We start from the raw sequence: 15226 nt of genomic DNA, 5'->3' as shown, positions 1-15226 counted from the left end.
AGGGGTTTCTATTAAATAAGAATAAATGTCTCCCCAGCAGATTGGTGGCCAAGACACGGGCAAGTCGGACCAACGTTTTTTGTCATCCCAGATCTCATATGGGCTTTGAATAACTTCGATTTTGTCACCAATACAAATTTTGAGCTTCTCTCCAAACCTCCTCCGGTCTTCAGATGTTAAAGTGCTTATATATTGTGGATTTCGCCCGCTAACTCTCTTGAAAATGCTCGTCGCGTCTTTACTGCCCGCAATACTGTTTGTTTTGTTGCCACACAACCACTCGCGCATGCGTACAAAGATGTCAACAAAGATCCTCCTATAAAAAACAGCAAAAACAAAAACATCCCAAAACAGCATACACTCGATTTCCTCCATTGTCCTGTGTGTGTGGGTAGCGGGTGTGTGTCGCGTAGAAGATTACGTCACGGCAGTTTCCTGCGGCGGCGCTATGACGACCAGGTACTATTGTGGAGGTACTATCTGCAATGGAAAACGGAGCGAAAAGCGAGACGAGGCGAGGCGAGTCGAGTTGAGTTCAGTTGAGCTGGTAATGGAAAAGCGCCATAAGAATTCCTAAATGGCAGTAAAAGTTCTTAGTTAAGAATTTTCTCTTAAAATCTGTTCACAAATCTGCTAAAACCAAACCCTCCAGGACTGAGTTTGAACACCCCTGATCTAGAGGATATTGTGCTTTTAGGACAAACTTTTTTATCTCACAATTTACTTGAGGTGTTTGACATGATAACGATTGTTATTCACTTACAATTTTTTTTTATATGATTGAGAAGGGTTGATAAATGTTTAAAACTCTTCTCACACTGAGTACAGTTGTACGGCTTCTCGCCAGTATGAATTCGCTCATGTAATTTCAGAGATCCAGACTGAGTGAAACTCTTCTCACAATATGAGCACTTGTAAGGTTTTTCTCCAGTGTGAATTCTTTGATGCACATTCAGATGATTAGATGTAGTAAAACTCTTCTCACACTGAGTACAGTTGTACGGCTTCTCTCCAGTATGAACTCGCTCATGTTCTTTCAGGTTTCCAGACTGAGTGAAACTCTTCTCACAATATGAGCACTTGTAAGGTTTTTCTCCAGTATGAATTCTTTGGTGCTGTTTCAGTTCAGCAGTTGTAATAAAGCTCTTCCCACACTCCGAACACACATGATCTCTCACTTCATCATGCGTTTTCTTGTGCTGTTTAAAACAGAACAGCCGTGAAAAACTCTTTCCACAGAGAGAACACACATAAGGCTTCTCATCTGAATGAACTTTCAGGTGTTTTTTTAAATTTGATGATGAAATAAAATCTTTACCACACTGATCACAGTTAAATGGTTTTTCTCCAGAGTGAATACGCAGATGAACACCGAGACCTGATCGACAAGTAAAACTCTTTCCACACTGAGGGCATGTATACGGTTTCTCTCCAGTGTGAATTCTCATGTGTCTGATGAGGTGACTTTTGTGACTGTAACTCTTTCCACACTGAGTGCAGGAGTGCAGCTTTTTGGCTTTTGTTTTGATGCTCTGCTGTTCCTCCTCTGCTTCATTCAGTTCATGATTTTGCTTATTCACTTCCATCCAGTCTAAAATAAAAATATTATGTGGTTAAAATAAGTTCAAGTGAACTCAGAAGAAGAATTTAACAGAAGAAAGCAACAGAGTATCAAGTATCAGATCTTTGATGTGCCAAAGGTTTGTTCTGCCACTTTCTTGTTACAGTTTTTTTTTTATTCGCTTTGGCACTATTTTCACAAGTAAGGTGTACATTTTCAAAACTCTTAGTACAAAAATCCAAACTGATCACACTTGTAACACAGCTAGTCATTCTTTCAAAACCTGATGTAATGCTTTCAGTCAGTTGCACATGTTTTCAGTCCACATAATCATTGTTTCAAACACAAGATTATTGTAATATGTAATGAGAACATTTGGTTTAATCACAGAAACACAACAGTATGATCTTCTTTCAGTTTAGTACTTTTAACAATCAGCTCATTCAACAGCAAACAATGCAAGATACATGTTTCAAATCACAGTTGTTGCTGAATTAATTACAGTAATACAGGCTATGCCAGATTAGAAAATACATGTGCATAACCTAACTTATGTAATTGAATCCATAATGTTTGTAATAGTATCTATCCAGTGTGTTATCAAAAGCTGTGATGAAGCACAGCCATGAGGTTCTGTGCTAGAACAGAGTTTGCTGGCAATGAATACAGTAAATGATTTTGACTATTTGACTGAATATACTGTACTGGACCTTTACAGGTGACGGGTGAGTTACAGTAATGTAACAACCATGTCTCTACCATGTTTACAGTATCACACATGGCATACATACTGTAATGTAAAATACTGTATTTGATGCCGTCTGTCTCCCTTCTACTGATGCATCTCTGATCAATCTGATGTTTTACAATCATTGACTGTTTTATCTCCCTTATACTCTATTCTGCTTTACAGTATTTGCACAAATGGCAAATTTCTCTGTATCTTTCTCTCTCCCTCACACACACACACAGACACACACACACACACACACACACAGACACACACACACACACACACACACACACACACACACACACACACACACACACACACACACACGTGTCCTTTGAACATCATGGTGGTTATTATCTATAAATCACTTATGCAAAAATAATTCATTACATTTGGTTATCCATATCAGAAATGGCAAACAAGTTCTATAGAAACTGTGTATTGAATCAATATCTATAGAAATCTATAGGTGTACCAAATGATTCACTGATTAACCATTAAGATCATTTGGATTAAATCATAGACAAATGTTTTAAACTGAACAAGAAGAGATGCAAATCAAAAGTTTGATAGTAAGAGCTTTATGAAAGGCAGTGACTGTGAATGAAACATTTATGTAGATGAAACACTTATTTTGTGTTGTGAAAAGGATACTTTGTGATTTTGAGTATTGTACTGACACAATTGAAAACATGATGAAATGTTTGAAAAAAGTGCACTTTTTATGATCTGTTGTGATATTAGCACTAAGAGTTTTGAAAATGTACACCTAACAAAAAACTGTAATCTGTTTAAAATGTGTTTGACAACAGCTATACAAGATTATGACTATTTAGATGCATTTTCTGTATCATTTATCTGATTTATCTGAAACATCTTGAACCAGTCTATTGAACTGAAGCTTTGTTACCTTAATGTTTTTCAACAGTTAACAATAAAGAATCAAGAATGGACACCAACCTGTTTGTTCCTCAGTATCTTCATGTTTTATCTTCATGTCTTCAATCTCCTCTTTAATAAACTCCATCTTTAACAGTCACACAGATTTCAGCTGCTACTCCTGGAGTTTGTCCTTCTCTTGTAGGATGATGGGAATATTCCCAGTATTTATTGGTGAATTGTTGTGGGAGGGGCTTCACTGCAGGTGTGAACTGTGATCACTGTGTGATACTGACGCCCACAGGACCAGACCTGGAAAAATCAAAGATACGTTACTGAATTTATACTGGATTACTTTAACAGCAAAACAAATATGGTGCCTTTAATTTAGTTCAAATATAGAGCATTTGATGGTTATATATTATAGGGCCCTATTTTAACGATCTAAGCGCATGGTCTAAAGCGCAAGTCTAGAATAATTTAACGATGGGAAAAACGGTCAGCGGGTCTAAAATGGTTGTTTCTATTCTCTTAATGAGTAATGGCGTTTTGGGCGTAATGTGCAATAAACCAATCAGAGTCTCATCTCCCATTCCCTTTAAAAGCCAGTTGCGCTCACACCATGGCGGATTCGCTATTTACAGAATTTGCAAAAAGATTGAGAAAGACTGAACGCTTCTCCAGAAAGCAAACTGATCTGCTTAAGTGCGAGGTTAAAGCTCAAGCGGACCATCTACGGGACAAGCCGGAATCCACCGTATCTTTATGTACACACAATTCATCTTTTGCATTGTAATCCTTTTATTTTTTATATTTGGCTAGTTTGTCTGCTGTCCCTGTGTGTGTAATAAGTTGAGTGTACGCAGGTTGTGGACCCGCCTATAGGCACACATTACTGCGCTCTTTAAAAAAATATATATATACTGCGCCATTGACTTCAAGTCTCCTTCAGTTTCCTCAAAATAGCAATGCACCAACAATGCTCCTGAACACACCTCGTTTTCAGACCAGCGGCCCACTGGCAAACAGATGAGCGCAAATGCATTTGCTATTAAAACAACGTGGAGCAGGATGGGAAAATGATAACTGTGTCAGGCTGAAACTAGCAAAGAATATTTGCGTTGCGCCTGGCGCTGCATTGCACCGGGTGTATGATAGCACTAGGTTGCTAATTTTTATGTAACCTAGGATAGTATAAGGATGAAACAGGACACAGGTTAACAAGACAACAGAAATACACTTAAAATGTACACTATGTAACGTTTGGCACTCTAGCTGTTAATAAACAAAACTGCATGCGAAAAACATTGTAGCCGGATCTACTTCTCTCGGTTTATGTCTATGACGAGTCATGCAGGAACTGAGCTACTGCGCAGCGGTTGTGTCCCGCTTCGTCTAAAGTAGTCCGAATATAAACACTTATTATAGGCGTACTGTAGTGATTCAGGATAAGAGAAAAACACTGTTTGTAAGATGGATTCATGATGTACTCGCTCATTATATAAATTCTGTAAATTTTGAACACCTTCAACAAAATCAAAAATCATTTCAGAAAATTTTTATATTGTAACAGAACATTTTGTTTAGGTAGCAAAGTTGTTTTGAAACAACACCACAGCCTATGAAAACATCCTAAACTGTAAAATGATGATAGAAAATACAATATGAACAACTCAAATAATACCAGTTTTGACAAAACAAAAACTTATAAAATTATAAACCTCACATTTAAGCCCAATAAATGGTTATAAATGTGTTATATCAAAAAACGGCAAACAGGCTGAAAGAAAATGCAAATTATCTCTCTGACAGAAGGTGGCGCTTGTGGAAAAGCAGAAATACAGCAGAACTCCTGAACACAAGCAGAGCTGCGCTTATAAACACTACTTTATTAGACATTACTGAGGAAAAATAAAAAAAGATGCCATCAAAACTTTTATGAAGACAGTCATTTCCCTTCAGACATACATTCAAATAAAAACTCCTCAGATCTGCACTAATCACGTGAATGGCCGATTTCAGTGTCAGAAAGAGAGTTTGCAGGTGTGGTTTCTGTAGCCTTTAATAGTATTTTTAGTCATGTACTTTAACCTGAAGGGTAAAACATTGATAGATGATTATCACATAAAGTGATGATCCTGTAGTTTGTCTGACACTAATGACGTGCTTGATGTGCCAATTTACAGAAGATCTCAAACATCACCATAATGAGGTGAAAACAGGGACTATTGAAGGAGATAACTTTATCTCATTCAATAGTCCCTGTTTTCACCTCATTATGCTTTTCAGCAGCTCAGTTAGTATGATTCAGTTATTTTGTTAGACTGTTAATTTGGTAATTGTAAGTTACATGTTTTGTTTTTTGTTGTTGTTTTCTATTATTCTCATCAATCGTTAAAAAAAAGAATTCATTCAAGAGATTCGCTGATGCGTCCAGTACTGGAACAAGTGAGTTCATTCAAATCGATTTAGAAAAATAATTCAAATTAATAAAATATTTAGTCTAAATAAAAAGACTTCATTCCAACAATTGCCATTTTGTCAGAACATCAAGTAAATGACAAGTTATTTTGTTTAGTTGCCTATTCTGAATCTCTATTTTAAACTAAACATCATGATTCTCAATTTATCCAGAATCTTGCAGCTTTACAAAAACGGTGCCATTACTTTGACAATACAAATGTAAATAATTGGATATAGGCTACTTATTCACTGTGACACTTGAACAACGCTTCTTCATATGATTCACTACAGAGCTTGAATGTCTTAAACTCTACAGTACAGTAACATCTCTCACCTGCAGACTGGAAATATACGGCATCCGGAGAAAATATTCCACATTTGTCCTTCATTCACTAACGTTAATAACGTGACTTTCAGCCTCAACTGGTGAAAGTTTCAGCTCGCCTCTCTCCTCTGCGCATCCTCAGTGCGCAGAGTGTCATGTTTCTTAAAGGGGCCGCAAAATGTAAGTGTATATAAACCCTTTCGCAGCAAGTTTAAATCAAGCTGAGCCCTAGAATGCAACACCTTAAATATTTCCACAATAGTGCTGTATGATAAATGTATTGTTTTTATTTCGTTTTTCCTTTTTTCCTTATTAACTTGTTATGATGCAGAATGATACACACACACACACACACACACACACACACATTTATAGTGAACAACTATTTCCACAAACACATCGTAGACTTGTTTTCAGTTTAAACAATCACAGTTAAAATGTTTTTGTCTAGACAATATGTTGTTTCTATTTATTTCTCACAATTGCATGTACTATCAAAACACAATATAGTAAACTTGGTAAATAAGTAAAATACTTCATGTATATATCATGTATTTCATGTACATATATCTAATTCAATATAGACCTACTACACAATCCATTCAGGCAGATTTTTGCAAAAAACATATTTACACTATAAGAGTTGTTGAAGCTTTAACTCTGAAGTCTTTCAAGTTTTCCCAGCATTTCACCAAAAAAAACCCTAGATAATCTCCATATTTTATCTTGCAGAATTTACCTGAAAGCATTTGACATGAAAACGAATGTTGATCACTTGCAACATATTTTCATAGGAGTGTGAAGGCCTGGTAAAATGTTCAAAACTCTTCTCAACTCATCTCTACTTTATTTATTTATAGACCACTTTTCAACACCACAAGTGGAACCAAAGTGCTGTACAGAAAAAGTTCAAATACATTTCTTTCCTAAAAACCGAAAGAAACCGGTTTCTTTACCGGATTGATAGACCAGTAACATACTCTGGTGCTAAGCCATGCAAAGCCTTACAAACAGACAACAACACTTTGTAATGAATTCTGTATTATATGGGAAACCAATGCAGTTTGATTAACACAGGAGTAATATGCTCTCTCTTCTTAGTACCCGTTATAAGTCTGGCAGCTGAGTTCTGAACAAGCTACAAACGAGAGAGAGGCCTGACACCTAGATACAACACAGTAATCCAAACAGGATGACACAAAGGCATGAACAACCTTCTCCATATCTTCAAATGAGAGGACAGACTTCAATTTAGTTATTGATCTAAGATGAAAAAAACTATTCTAAACAACAGCATTGATTTGCCGGTCCAATTTAAGCTCTGAGTCAAAAATTACACCAAGATTTCTTAGTGTATAGAGATGATAGTGAACCCCAAATTTCTCACAAATATAACATAGAGGGAGCATATAAAAAGGCAAATAAAATTGGTCCCAAGATAGAACCCTGAGGAACCTCACACACAAGAGGGTCAACAGTAGAAGAATAATCCCCTAAACTGACTGCAAAATCTTTCAAATAGAAATCTTTCGAATACCAACCTGATCCCTAAGACGATCAATGAACATATTATGATCAACAGTATCAAAAGTAAAACAACACAGCTTCTAGAATCAACGCCTCGTAAGACGTCATTAGAGACCCTCAGAGGAGCAGACTCTATAGCCTGACTGGAATCTATCTAAAATTGTATTCCTTATTTATTTTTTTTAAATCATTAAGCTGTGCGTACACAATTTTTTCCAGTATCTTAAGATATAAAAGGCAATTTCAAAATGGCCGCGGACACTACTCATGTCAAAGGGGTCTGAGCCATTTATTTTTATTTTTAGAAGGGGCTTAATAACAGCATGCTTAAAAGTTGCTGGAAAAACAACAGATGACAAACTAACATTCATAATAGACAAAATACTTGGACCAATGGAATCAAGTACCTCCTTAAACAGAAAAGAAGGAATCACATGACCAGGAGACCTGGTGGGCTTCATATGAGGAATTATATCTTTAAGCTGCTTCAGAGAATGAAATCTGAGATCTAATTCCAGCAGTCTTACCAATGAAAAAGCTTAAAAACTCTTCACATGTCAACAGAAGGAGTGAGTGAAGGAGTAGGGTGGAGCAAAGCATAAAAAAGTACTCTATAATCATGATTCATGACCGTTTCTGAGATGATGTCAGAAAAATAATTTGATCTAGCTAATTTAACAGCTCTTTGATACTTGCTCAAACGATTCTTTAAAATCTAATAAGAGACCTGTAATTTATCTTTTAGCCATTTACGTTCAGCCCTCCTACACTCCTGCCTAAGAGCACAATACTGTTAAACCAGGGCTGCGATTTTACCTTTTTTTCATGACTTCAAAAGGAGCCACAATGTCTAAAATATCTAAACAAGAAGAGTTAAACTGATTGACCAACACTTCTAAACCCATACAGGGAGAGGAGGGTGACTCGATCAATGTAATTAAAGGAGAGACCTCAAAAACCTATGAAAATGTACTAGCTGTGCAAGGAAGGAGTGAGTTACATGAGATGTAACAGAAGGAACATTATTACCCAGAGCACCACAAGGAAAGTTAGAGTTAAAAAGAACAGTCTTATGATCAGAAAAAACAGTATCAGCAATCTTCACACTACCAACAGAGAACCCCAAATATAACACAAGGTGAAGAGTATGACCACACTCATGAGTTGGTCCAGAAACACATGGTAAAAAGTCAAATGACTAATACATTTTAAAATTCTTTCACCAGGGGCTTTGAAGGGCAGCACACGTTGAAATCCCCCAAAATTTAAATATTGTCAAAAGAGGGGACAATTGCAGATAAAAATTCAGAGATCTCCTGTATAAAACACAGATTTAAAAGAGTTAATTTACAAATGTAATGAACCTATTTAAAGGTAGAATAAGACACAGAAGGTAAAGGTCTACACTTAAACTTGTCTTTAAAAATGACTGCAAGACCAATCCCCGGCCAACAGACCTAGGGGTACTGAAAAAACTACAACAGGAGAAGAAAGTTCAGAGAGAGGAGTGATTTCGCCAGCATTAAGCCAAGTCTCAGTGACAAATAAAAAATCCATTTTATTAGAAAGAAAGCGATCATTCAAAATAAAGGTCTTATTTGCCAGAGATCTCACATTAATCAACGCCATTGTCACTGGAATGGTGTGAGGAGAGTATTGAAAAGAGGAATCCTAAAAAGAGGAATTCTTACACTGAGTACAGCTACTCTCCAGTATGAGCTCGCTCATGTAATTTCAGGTTTCCAGACTGGGTGAAACTCTTGTCACAAACTGAACACTTGTAAGGTTTTTCTCCAGTATGAAGTCGCTCATGTGATTTCAGGCTCCCAGACTGAGTGAAACTCTTGTCACAATATGAGCACTTGTAAGGTTTCTCTCCAGTATGAATTCTTTGATGCTGTTTCAGATGGCCATCTGTAATAAAGCTCTTCCCACAGTCACAACACACATGATCTCTCACTCCATCATGTGTTTTCTGGTGCACTTTAAAACTGTCCAGCCGGGAAAAACTCTTTCCACAGAGAGAACACAAGTGAGGCTTAACTCCTGAATGAACGGTTAGGTGTTTTTTGAGATATGATGGTGAAATAAAATCTTTACCACACTGATCACAGTTAAATGGCCTTTCGCCAGAGTGAATGTGCAGATGATACTTGAAAGATTTTGGACATTTGAAACTCTTATCACACTTATCACAGTGATACGGCTTCTCTCCAGTATGAACTCGTTGATGATGTTTCAGTTCACTAGTTGTAATAAAGCTCTTCCCACACTCAAAGCACACATGATCTCTCACTTCATTATGTGTTTTCTGGTGCGTTTTATAATTGTCCAGTCGAGAAAAACTCTTTCCACAGAGAGAACACACATAAGGCATCTCGTCTGAATGAACTTTGAGATGTGTTATTAGATTTGATGACGAAATAAACTCTTTACCACACTGATCACAGTTAAATGGTTTTTCTCCAGAGTGAATACGCCGATGAATTTTGAGTATGGATGAAGATGTGAAACTCTTTCCACACTGAGTGCATGGATACGGTTTCTCTCCAGTGTGAATTCTCATGTGCACATTAAGGTTTTGTTCATTTTGCAAACTCTTTCCACACTGAGAGCAGGAGCGCAGCTTTTTGACTTTTGCTCCTTGAGTTTTGAAGTCACAGTGTTTCTTTACTTTATGCAGTTCTTCTCTTTGCTCCATTATTTTCATCTGATCTAAAATAAACATTAAGGATTATAATCAGTTTAAGCAGGATAAATTCAAGGAAAATTCAAGTGAACACTTAGTAGAAAACAAGAGAGTAAGTTTCTGTCTGTGTGAGTATAAAGCATCAGCAAGCAATTTTCCAATTAAAAGACGTCTGAATACAGCTGTCCAAATACAGCCCTGATGTCTAGGCTAAAACAAAGCAAAATTTGGGCTGTCAGTGAAAATATAATAGACGTCTAACCATAGCCCAAGAGTAGACTAGTCATCAGTTAGTCAAATGTCAAAGAAATAAAACCAAACACCTTGTTATCACTGTTGACTTTGTTTACATTATGGAATATCATATATCTCGCAAGTTATTTTTGGCAAAAATGATGTGTAACCAAATTCAAGGTTATTTTGGCTAGAAGTGGGTTACTCATAGCCGGACTATATCGGGGCTATAGTTAACCTAGACGGTGAAATTATGATTATTGCTTGCTGGGTTGTTATATCATTTTCATTCATTTGAATGATTCAAATGTTTTTGACAACTGCTATATCCAAGGTTATGATGATTTAGATGAATTTCTACATCATTTATCATCCATATACTACTTATTTCACAGCTAACAAAGCAGTCAACAGTGAAGAATCAAGAATTAACACCAACCTATTTGTTCCTCAGTATCTTCATGTTTTATTCTGCATGGTTCTGGATCACTCATGTCTTCAATCTCCTCTTTAATAAACTCCATCTTGAACAGTCACACGGATTTCAGCTGCTACACTCTTGTAGGATGATGTGAATATCCCCAGTATTTATTGGTGAATTGTTGTGGGAGGGACTTCACTGCAGGACCAGATCTGGAAAAATCAAAAGATTAAAAAAATAATTTATACTGGATTACTTTAACAGAAAACGCATATGGTGCCTTTCCCCGCCCCAGCACACCTTCCCCGGTGTGTCAAAATGGGTTCTGAATGAGTTAAATTCGCTCGCAGGCCGCCCTGGTTCGGGGGCATAATCGACACTTCAGTAAGGAGCAACATAGCTCATGTCCTCCGCACCGAAATTAGTGAGTTTGCTGGAGAAAGGAGCTGTAGAGACAGTTCCTCCTTCACACAGCAAATCAGGTTTATACAATCGCTACTTCCTCGTTTCCAAAAAGGATGGCGGCCTCAGGCCCATCCTGGATCCTGGACATCCAAATCGCACCCTCATGATGCTATGGCGGCCGTTTAAGATGCTAACCTTGAAACAAATCCTCTCGCAAATGCCCAGGGGATTGTTTTTTCTCAGTGGATCTGAAAGATGCATACTTATATCCAAATAGCCACCCCTAATAGATCGTTTTTGAGATTCGCGTTTGAAGGGGTGGTCTGCCAGTATACGATCATACCATTCAGACTTTCCCTGGCACCCCACACTTTTATGAAGTGCAAGGATGCATCACTTTCCCCCGAGACAGAAGGGGATACACATCCTGAATTACCTCAACGACTGGCTCATTCTGGCCCAGTCAGAGGCAGAGTTGATTTCTCAAAGATCTATGCTCCTCAGCCGTCTAAAATGGACTCAATCAACTAGGACTCAATCAACATAGAACCAAGAGCTCACTGTCTCCCAGCCAGAGAATCTCTTTCCTGGTGAATGGTTCTCGACTCAGCCCAAATGCAGGCGTGGCTATCACCCGAGTGCGCTCAAACTATCCAGCGTCTCGCAATATCGTTCAGAGTAGGAGTCTCTTCCCCACTCGGAAACATCAGTACTTCCGCTGGGCTTGCTGCACATGCGCCCCATGCAGTACTGGCTGAAACCCCTGGTCCCAGCTCACGTCTGGCAATACGCCTTCGTGTCAAGGTGAACCATGGCTGCATCTGAGCCCTGGCCCATTGGAAGGACCCCAGCTGTGACCTGACTCGAGTAAACATGGGGATGGTCTCAAGGAGGAAGGTGGTTACTACAGATGCTACTACAGAGAGGTCGACCTCTTCGCCTCCGAAGACAACTCTCTAGGGCTGCTCGATTATCATAAAAAAATCATAATCACGATTATTTTGGTCAGTATTGAAATCACGATTATGTTACACGATTATTTCACATGACTTTGGGAACGTGTTGCATTTATTAAAAAGACACGGTAACACTTTACAATACGGTTAATTAGTTAACATTAGTTAATGTATTAACTAACATGAACTAACAATGAGAAATACATTTGTTACAGTATTTATTAATCTTTTTTAATGTTAGTTAATAAAAATACAGCTGTTCATTGTTTGTTCATGTTAGTTCACAGTGCATTAACTAATGTTAACAAATACAACCTTTCATTTTAATAACGTATTAGTAAATGGTGAAATTAATATTAACTAAGATTAATAAATGCTGTAGAAGTATTGTTCATTATTAGTTAATGTTAACTAAGGTAGTTAACTAATGCTAATTAATTAACCTTATTGTAAAGTGTTACCAAAGACACCTTTCAACAATTCTTAAAAAATCGAAATTTGAACATTGATTGTACTTTTTGAACTATTAAAATAAATAATATAACAGATAATAGCCTACTTCAATGAGTATTTTAATAATTCCCGCAGGTCTACCACTTATAATGCGGGAAATTCCCCCACAAACATTGATTCACTTTAGCATGTAGATTGTATGAGTAGCCTAAATTAATCCACACAGATTATAAAATCAAATCAATAATTTTAAAACTTTCTCCAAGATGCAATTTCACAAACCGCGTGAGTGTTCAGCGGTGCTGCGTCTTCTCTCTCTCTTTCTCTCAAAATGGGTTGGACAAGGCAAGCATCGAAACTACACTCTCGCGTTTAGGAGTCGGGACATGACGGAATTGTCACTTGCACAATCGGGCCAGCATTGCATCGTAACTAAGGTTTTTCATTTTCACTTCTTTTTAAGTCTTATCAGTTTAAACATTCAAGCTGAGAGAGTTTACGGCTTCGGGAGGGGCGGATGTGCGCGTGCGCGCGTCATTCAGAACACAAGACAAAATTAAAGCGTTCTTTCTAAACAGAACATGGCAAAATAATCGTTTTTACTCGATTGTACTATTTTGGTGATCGTTGGGAGTAAAAATCTAAATTCAATTAATTGCACAGCCCTACAACTCTCACTGCGCAATGTTCTTTACAAAGAAAAGAGCCTTCCCCTTTACGCCTTTCCCGTGGTCGCGCTACTCCCTCAGGTCATGAAGTGGATCAGGGAGGATAGACGCATCATCCTTCTTATGGCCCCTCTCTGGCGGACCCAACCTTGGTTTCCCGAGTTGATTCAGTTGCTAGCAGCAGCCCCATGGCCAATTCCCCTGAGGAAAGACTTCCTTTCCCAGGCGAACAGGACAATCTGGCATCCCCAACCCGAGCTGTGGGCCCTCCACTTATGTCCCCTCAATGGGAACTAAAAGACCTCCCAGAGAGGGTCCTGAATACTATCTCTGAAGCTAGAGCCCCGTCCATGAGATGCCTCTACGCCTTTAAATGGTCTGTTTTCTCAGATTGGAACCAAGACTATATTTCATGTGAAGTACCACTGGTGCTTTCCTTTCTACAGGCGCTCATGGATGCGGGTCTCACCCCCTCCACGCTCCAAGTCTATGTGGCGGACATAGCAGCATACCAAGCTCCTGTGGCTGGTCAGTCGCTGGGTAGAAGGAACCTGGTTGTTCACTTCTTGAAAAGGGCAAGGAGGCTCAACCCGCCTCGTCCTTTTACCATACCCTCTTGGGACCTATCGACAGTCCTTAGAGCCCTCAAGGGGCCCCCCCTTCGAGCTGCTTTCGCTTAAGACCGCACTCCTGTTAGCATCGGTCAGGCGAGTGGGCGATTTTACAAGGTTGTCCTCAAGGCATGGCTACGCGCCCAAAGTGCTCTCTACTCTGCTAAGAGCACAAGTTATTTTGCTGTCGCCTATTCCCGCTTCGAAAGAAGAGCATCAATTACACTTACTCTGCCCTGTCTGGTCCCTAAGAGTATAGTAAATATAGAGCATCCTACCCAGTTTAGGCAGTCAAAGCAGCTCTTCATATGCTACGGTGGCCACACCAAAGGGCTTCCAGTCACGAAGCAGAGATTATCCCACTGGATAGTGGCCGCCATCGCATTGGCTTACGAAGCGATAGGCCTTCAATGCCTCATCGGCATCAGAGCACAATCCACCAGAGGCATGGCCTCTTCCTGGGCATGGTCCAGTGGTGTATGTATTGGCGACATTAGTGCGGCGACCGGCTGGTCCTCGCCATTCACCTTTGCCAGATTTTACAATTAGCAAGTTGAATCCTCTCTGTCTAGCTGGAGTTGACCTCCGAGTGAGCTTAACCCACTATAACCTCTCTGTAGGCTCCGACCACAGTCTGAGCCCCCTTTCTGGTTGCCATTTATTGTCTTCAAGGGTCTTATCCAAGCACCTTAGGCTAGGGCCCTAGAACATGTTGTTCTGCTTAAACATAGCTCGGTGTGATTGGAGCGGTTCCCCATAGCGTATAGACCTTTTGTAGCCCCACCTCTTTTCAGCGCTGCGCTAGTTGTCTTTTGTCTTCAGGTTTTACAGCGATCTTCCGTGAATGATCTACCGTGAAGTAGAACTTCCCTGTCTACTGACATTTGTTAAGACATCTGATTTAAATGTTACAATGCTCATGCTAACTTCCGTTAACTCTACAATAAGTAAATCCACTTCACCAGCTAATTAATCTTCGACAGCGATGCCATAGACATATACAGAGCTACCGCAAAACCGTAAGTTCAAAGACAATATTCTAAAGAGGGCTGCGCACTTGTTTCTCTGGCGCATAAGGTCTATAGCAAGACACAATACAGGTGAACATTTCAAAAAGGAAAATCTCAGTTACTAACGTAACCTTGGTTTCCTGATACAATGGGAGCGAGTTTTGTGTAGACGGCCCTGCTTTGGCGCTACACGAATTGGTGTACGTCGCTTTGTATTTTATCATTTATAAGTGATATAAAATTGTTCATGAAGGCTGGAAATGAAAATGCCTTATATTCAGGTATACATTA

The 15226-nt window shown here is 38.8% G+C and overlaps 2 protein-coding genes across 5 annotated transcripts in view; both read right to left on the bottom strand.

Moving 5' to 3' along the window:
* The window catches only part of LOC309506314 (uncharacterized protein), a 101609-nt gene that overhangs the window by 67968 nt on the left and 18415 nt on the right, over positions 1–15226 (bottom strand). Inside the window, exons 2-4 of one of the 4 annotated variants that reach the window (XM_082180136.1) lie at positions 10851–11044; positions 5971–10203; positions 3371–3485 (exon numbers count right to left, since the gene is read on the bottom strand). The exons of 1 other annotated variant lie outside the window; for it this stretch is intronic. In XM_082180136.1, coding sequence (XP_082036262.1) covers positions 9191–10203; positions 10851–10935 — 1098 coding nt within the window. In that variant the 5' untranslated portion in view covers positions 10936–11044 and the 3' untranslated portion in view covers positions 3371–3485; positions 5971–9190. Of the gene's footprint in view, positions 1–3370; positions 3486–5970; positions 10204–10850; positions 11045–15226 lie in introns of those variants that run through there. 2 more of the 4 variants (XM_082180128.1, XM_082180132.1) reach the window with 2 other exon arrangements.
* Positions 339–3392, bottom strand: LOC309506369 (uncharacterized protein). Its single transcript, XM_082180258.1, has 2 exons — positions 3255–3392; positions 339–1591 (listed from the first exon to the last, which is right to left on the bottom strand). The coding sequence occupies exons 1-2, from the start codon at positions 3319–3321 to the stop codon at positions 756–758; spliced, it is 903 nt and encodes a 300-aa protein (XP_082036384.1). The 5' UTR covers positions 3322–3392; the 3' UTR covers positions 339–755.

The sequence above is a fragment of the Leuciscus leuciscus genome (assembly GCF_965113295.1).
Source record: "Leuciscus leuciscus genome assembly, chromosome: 9".
Lineage (NCBI taxonomy): Eukaryota > Metazoa > Chordata > Actinopteri > Cypriniformes > Leuciscidae > Leuciscus > Leuciscus leuciscus.
The sequence above is the reverse complement of the archived record's forward strand: the minus strand, read 5'-3'. Positions and strand labels throughout refer to the sequence as shown.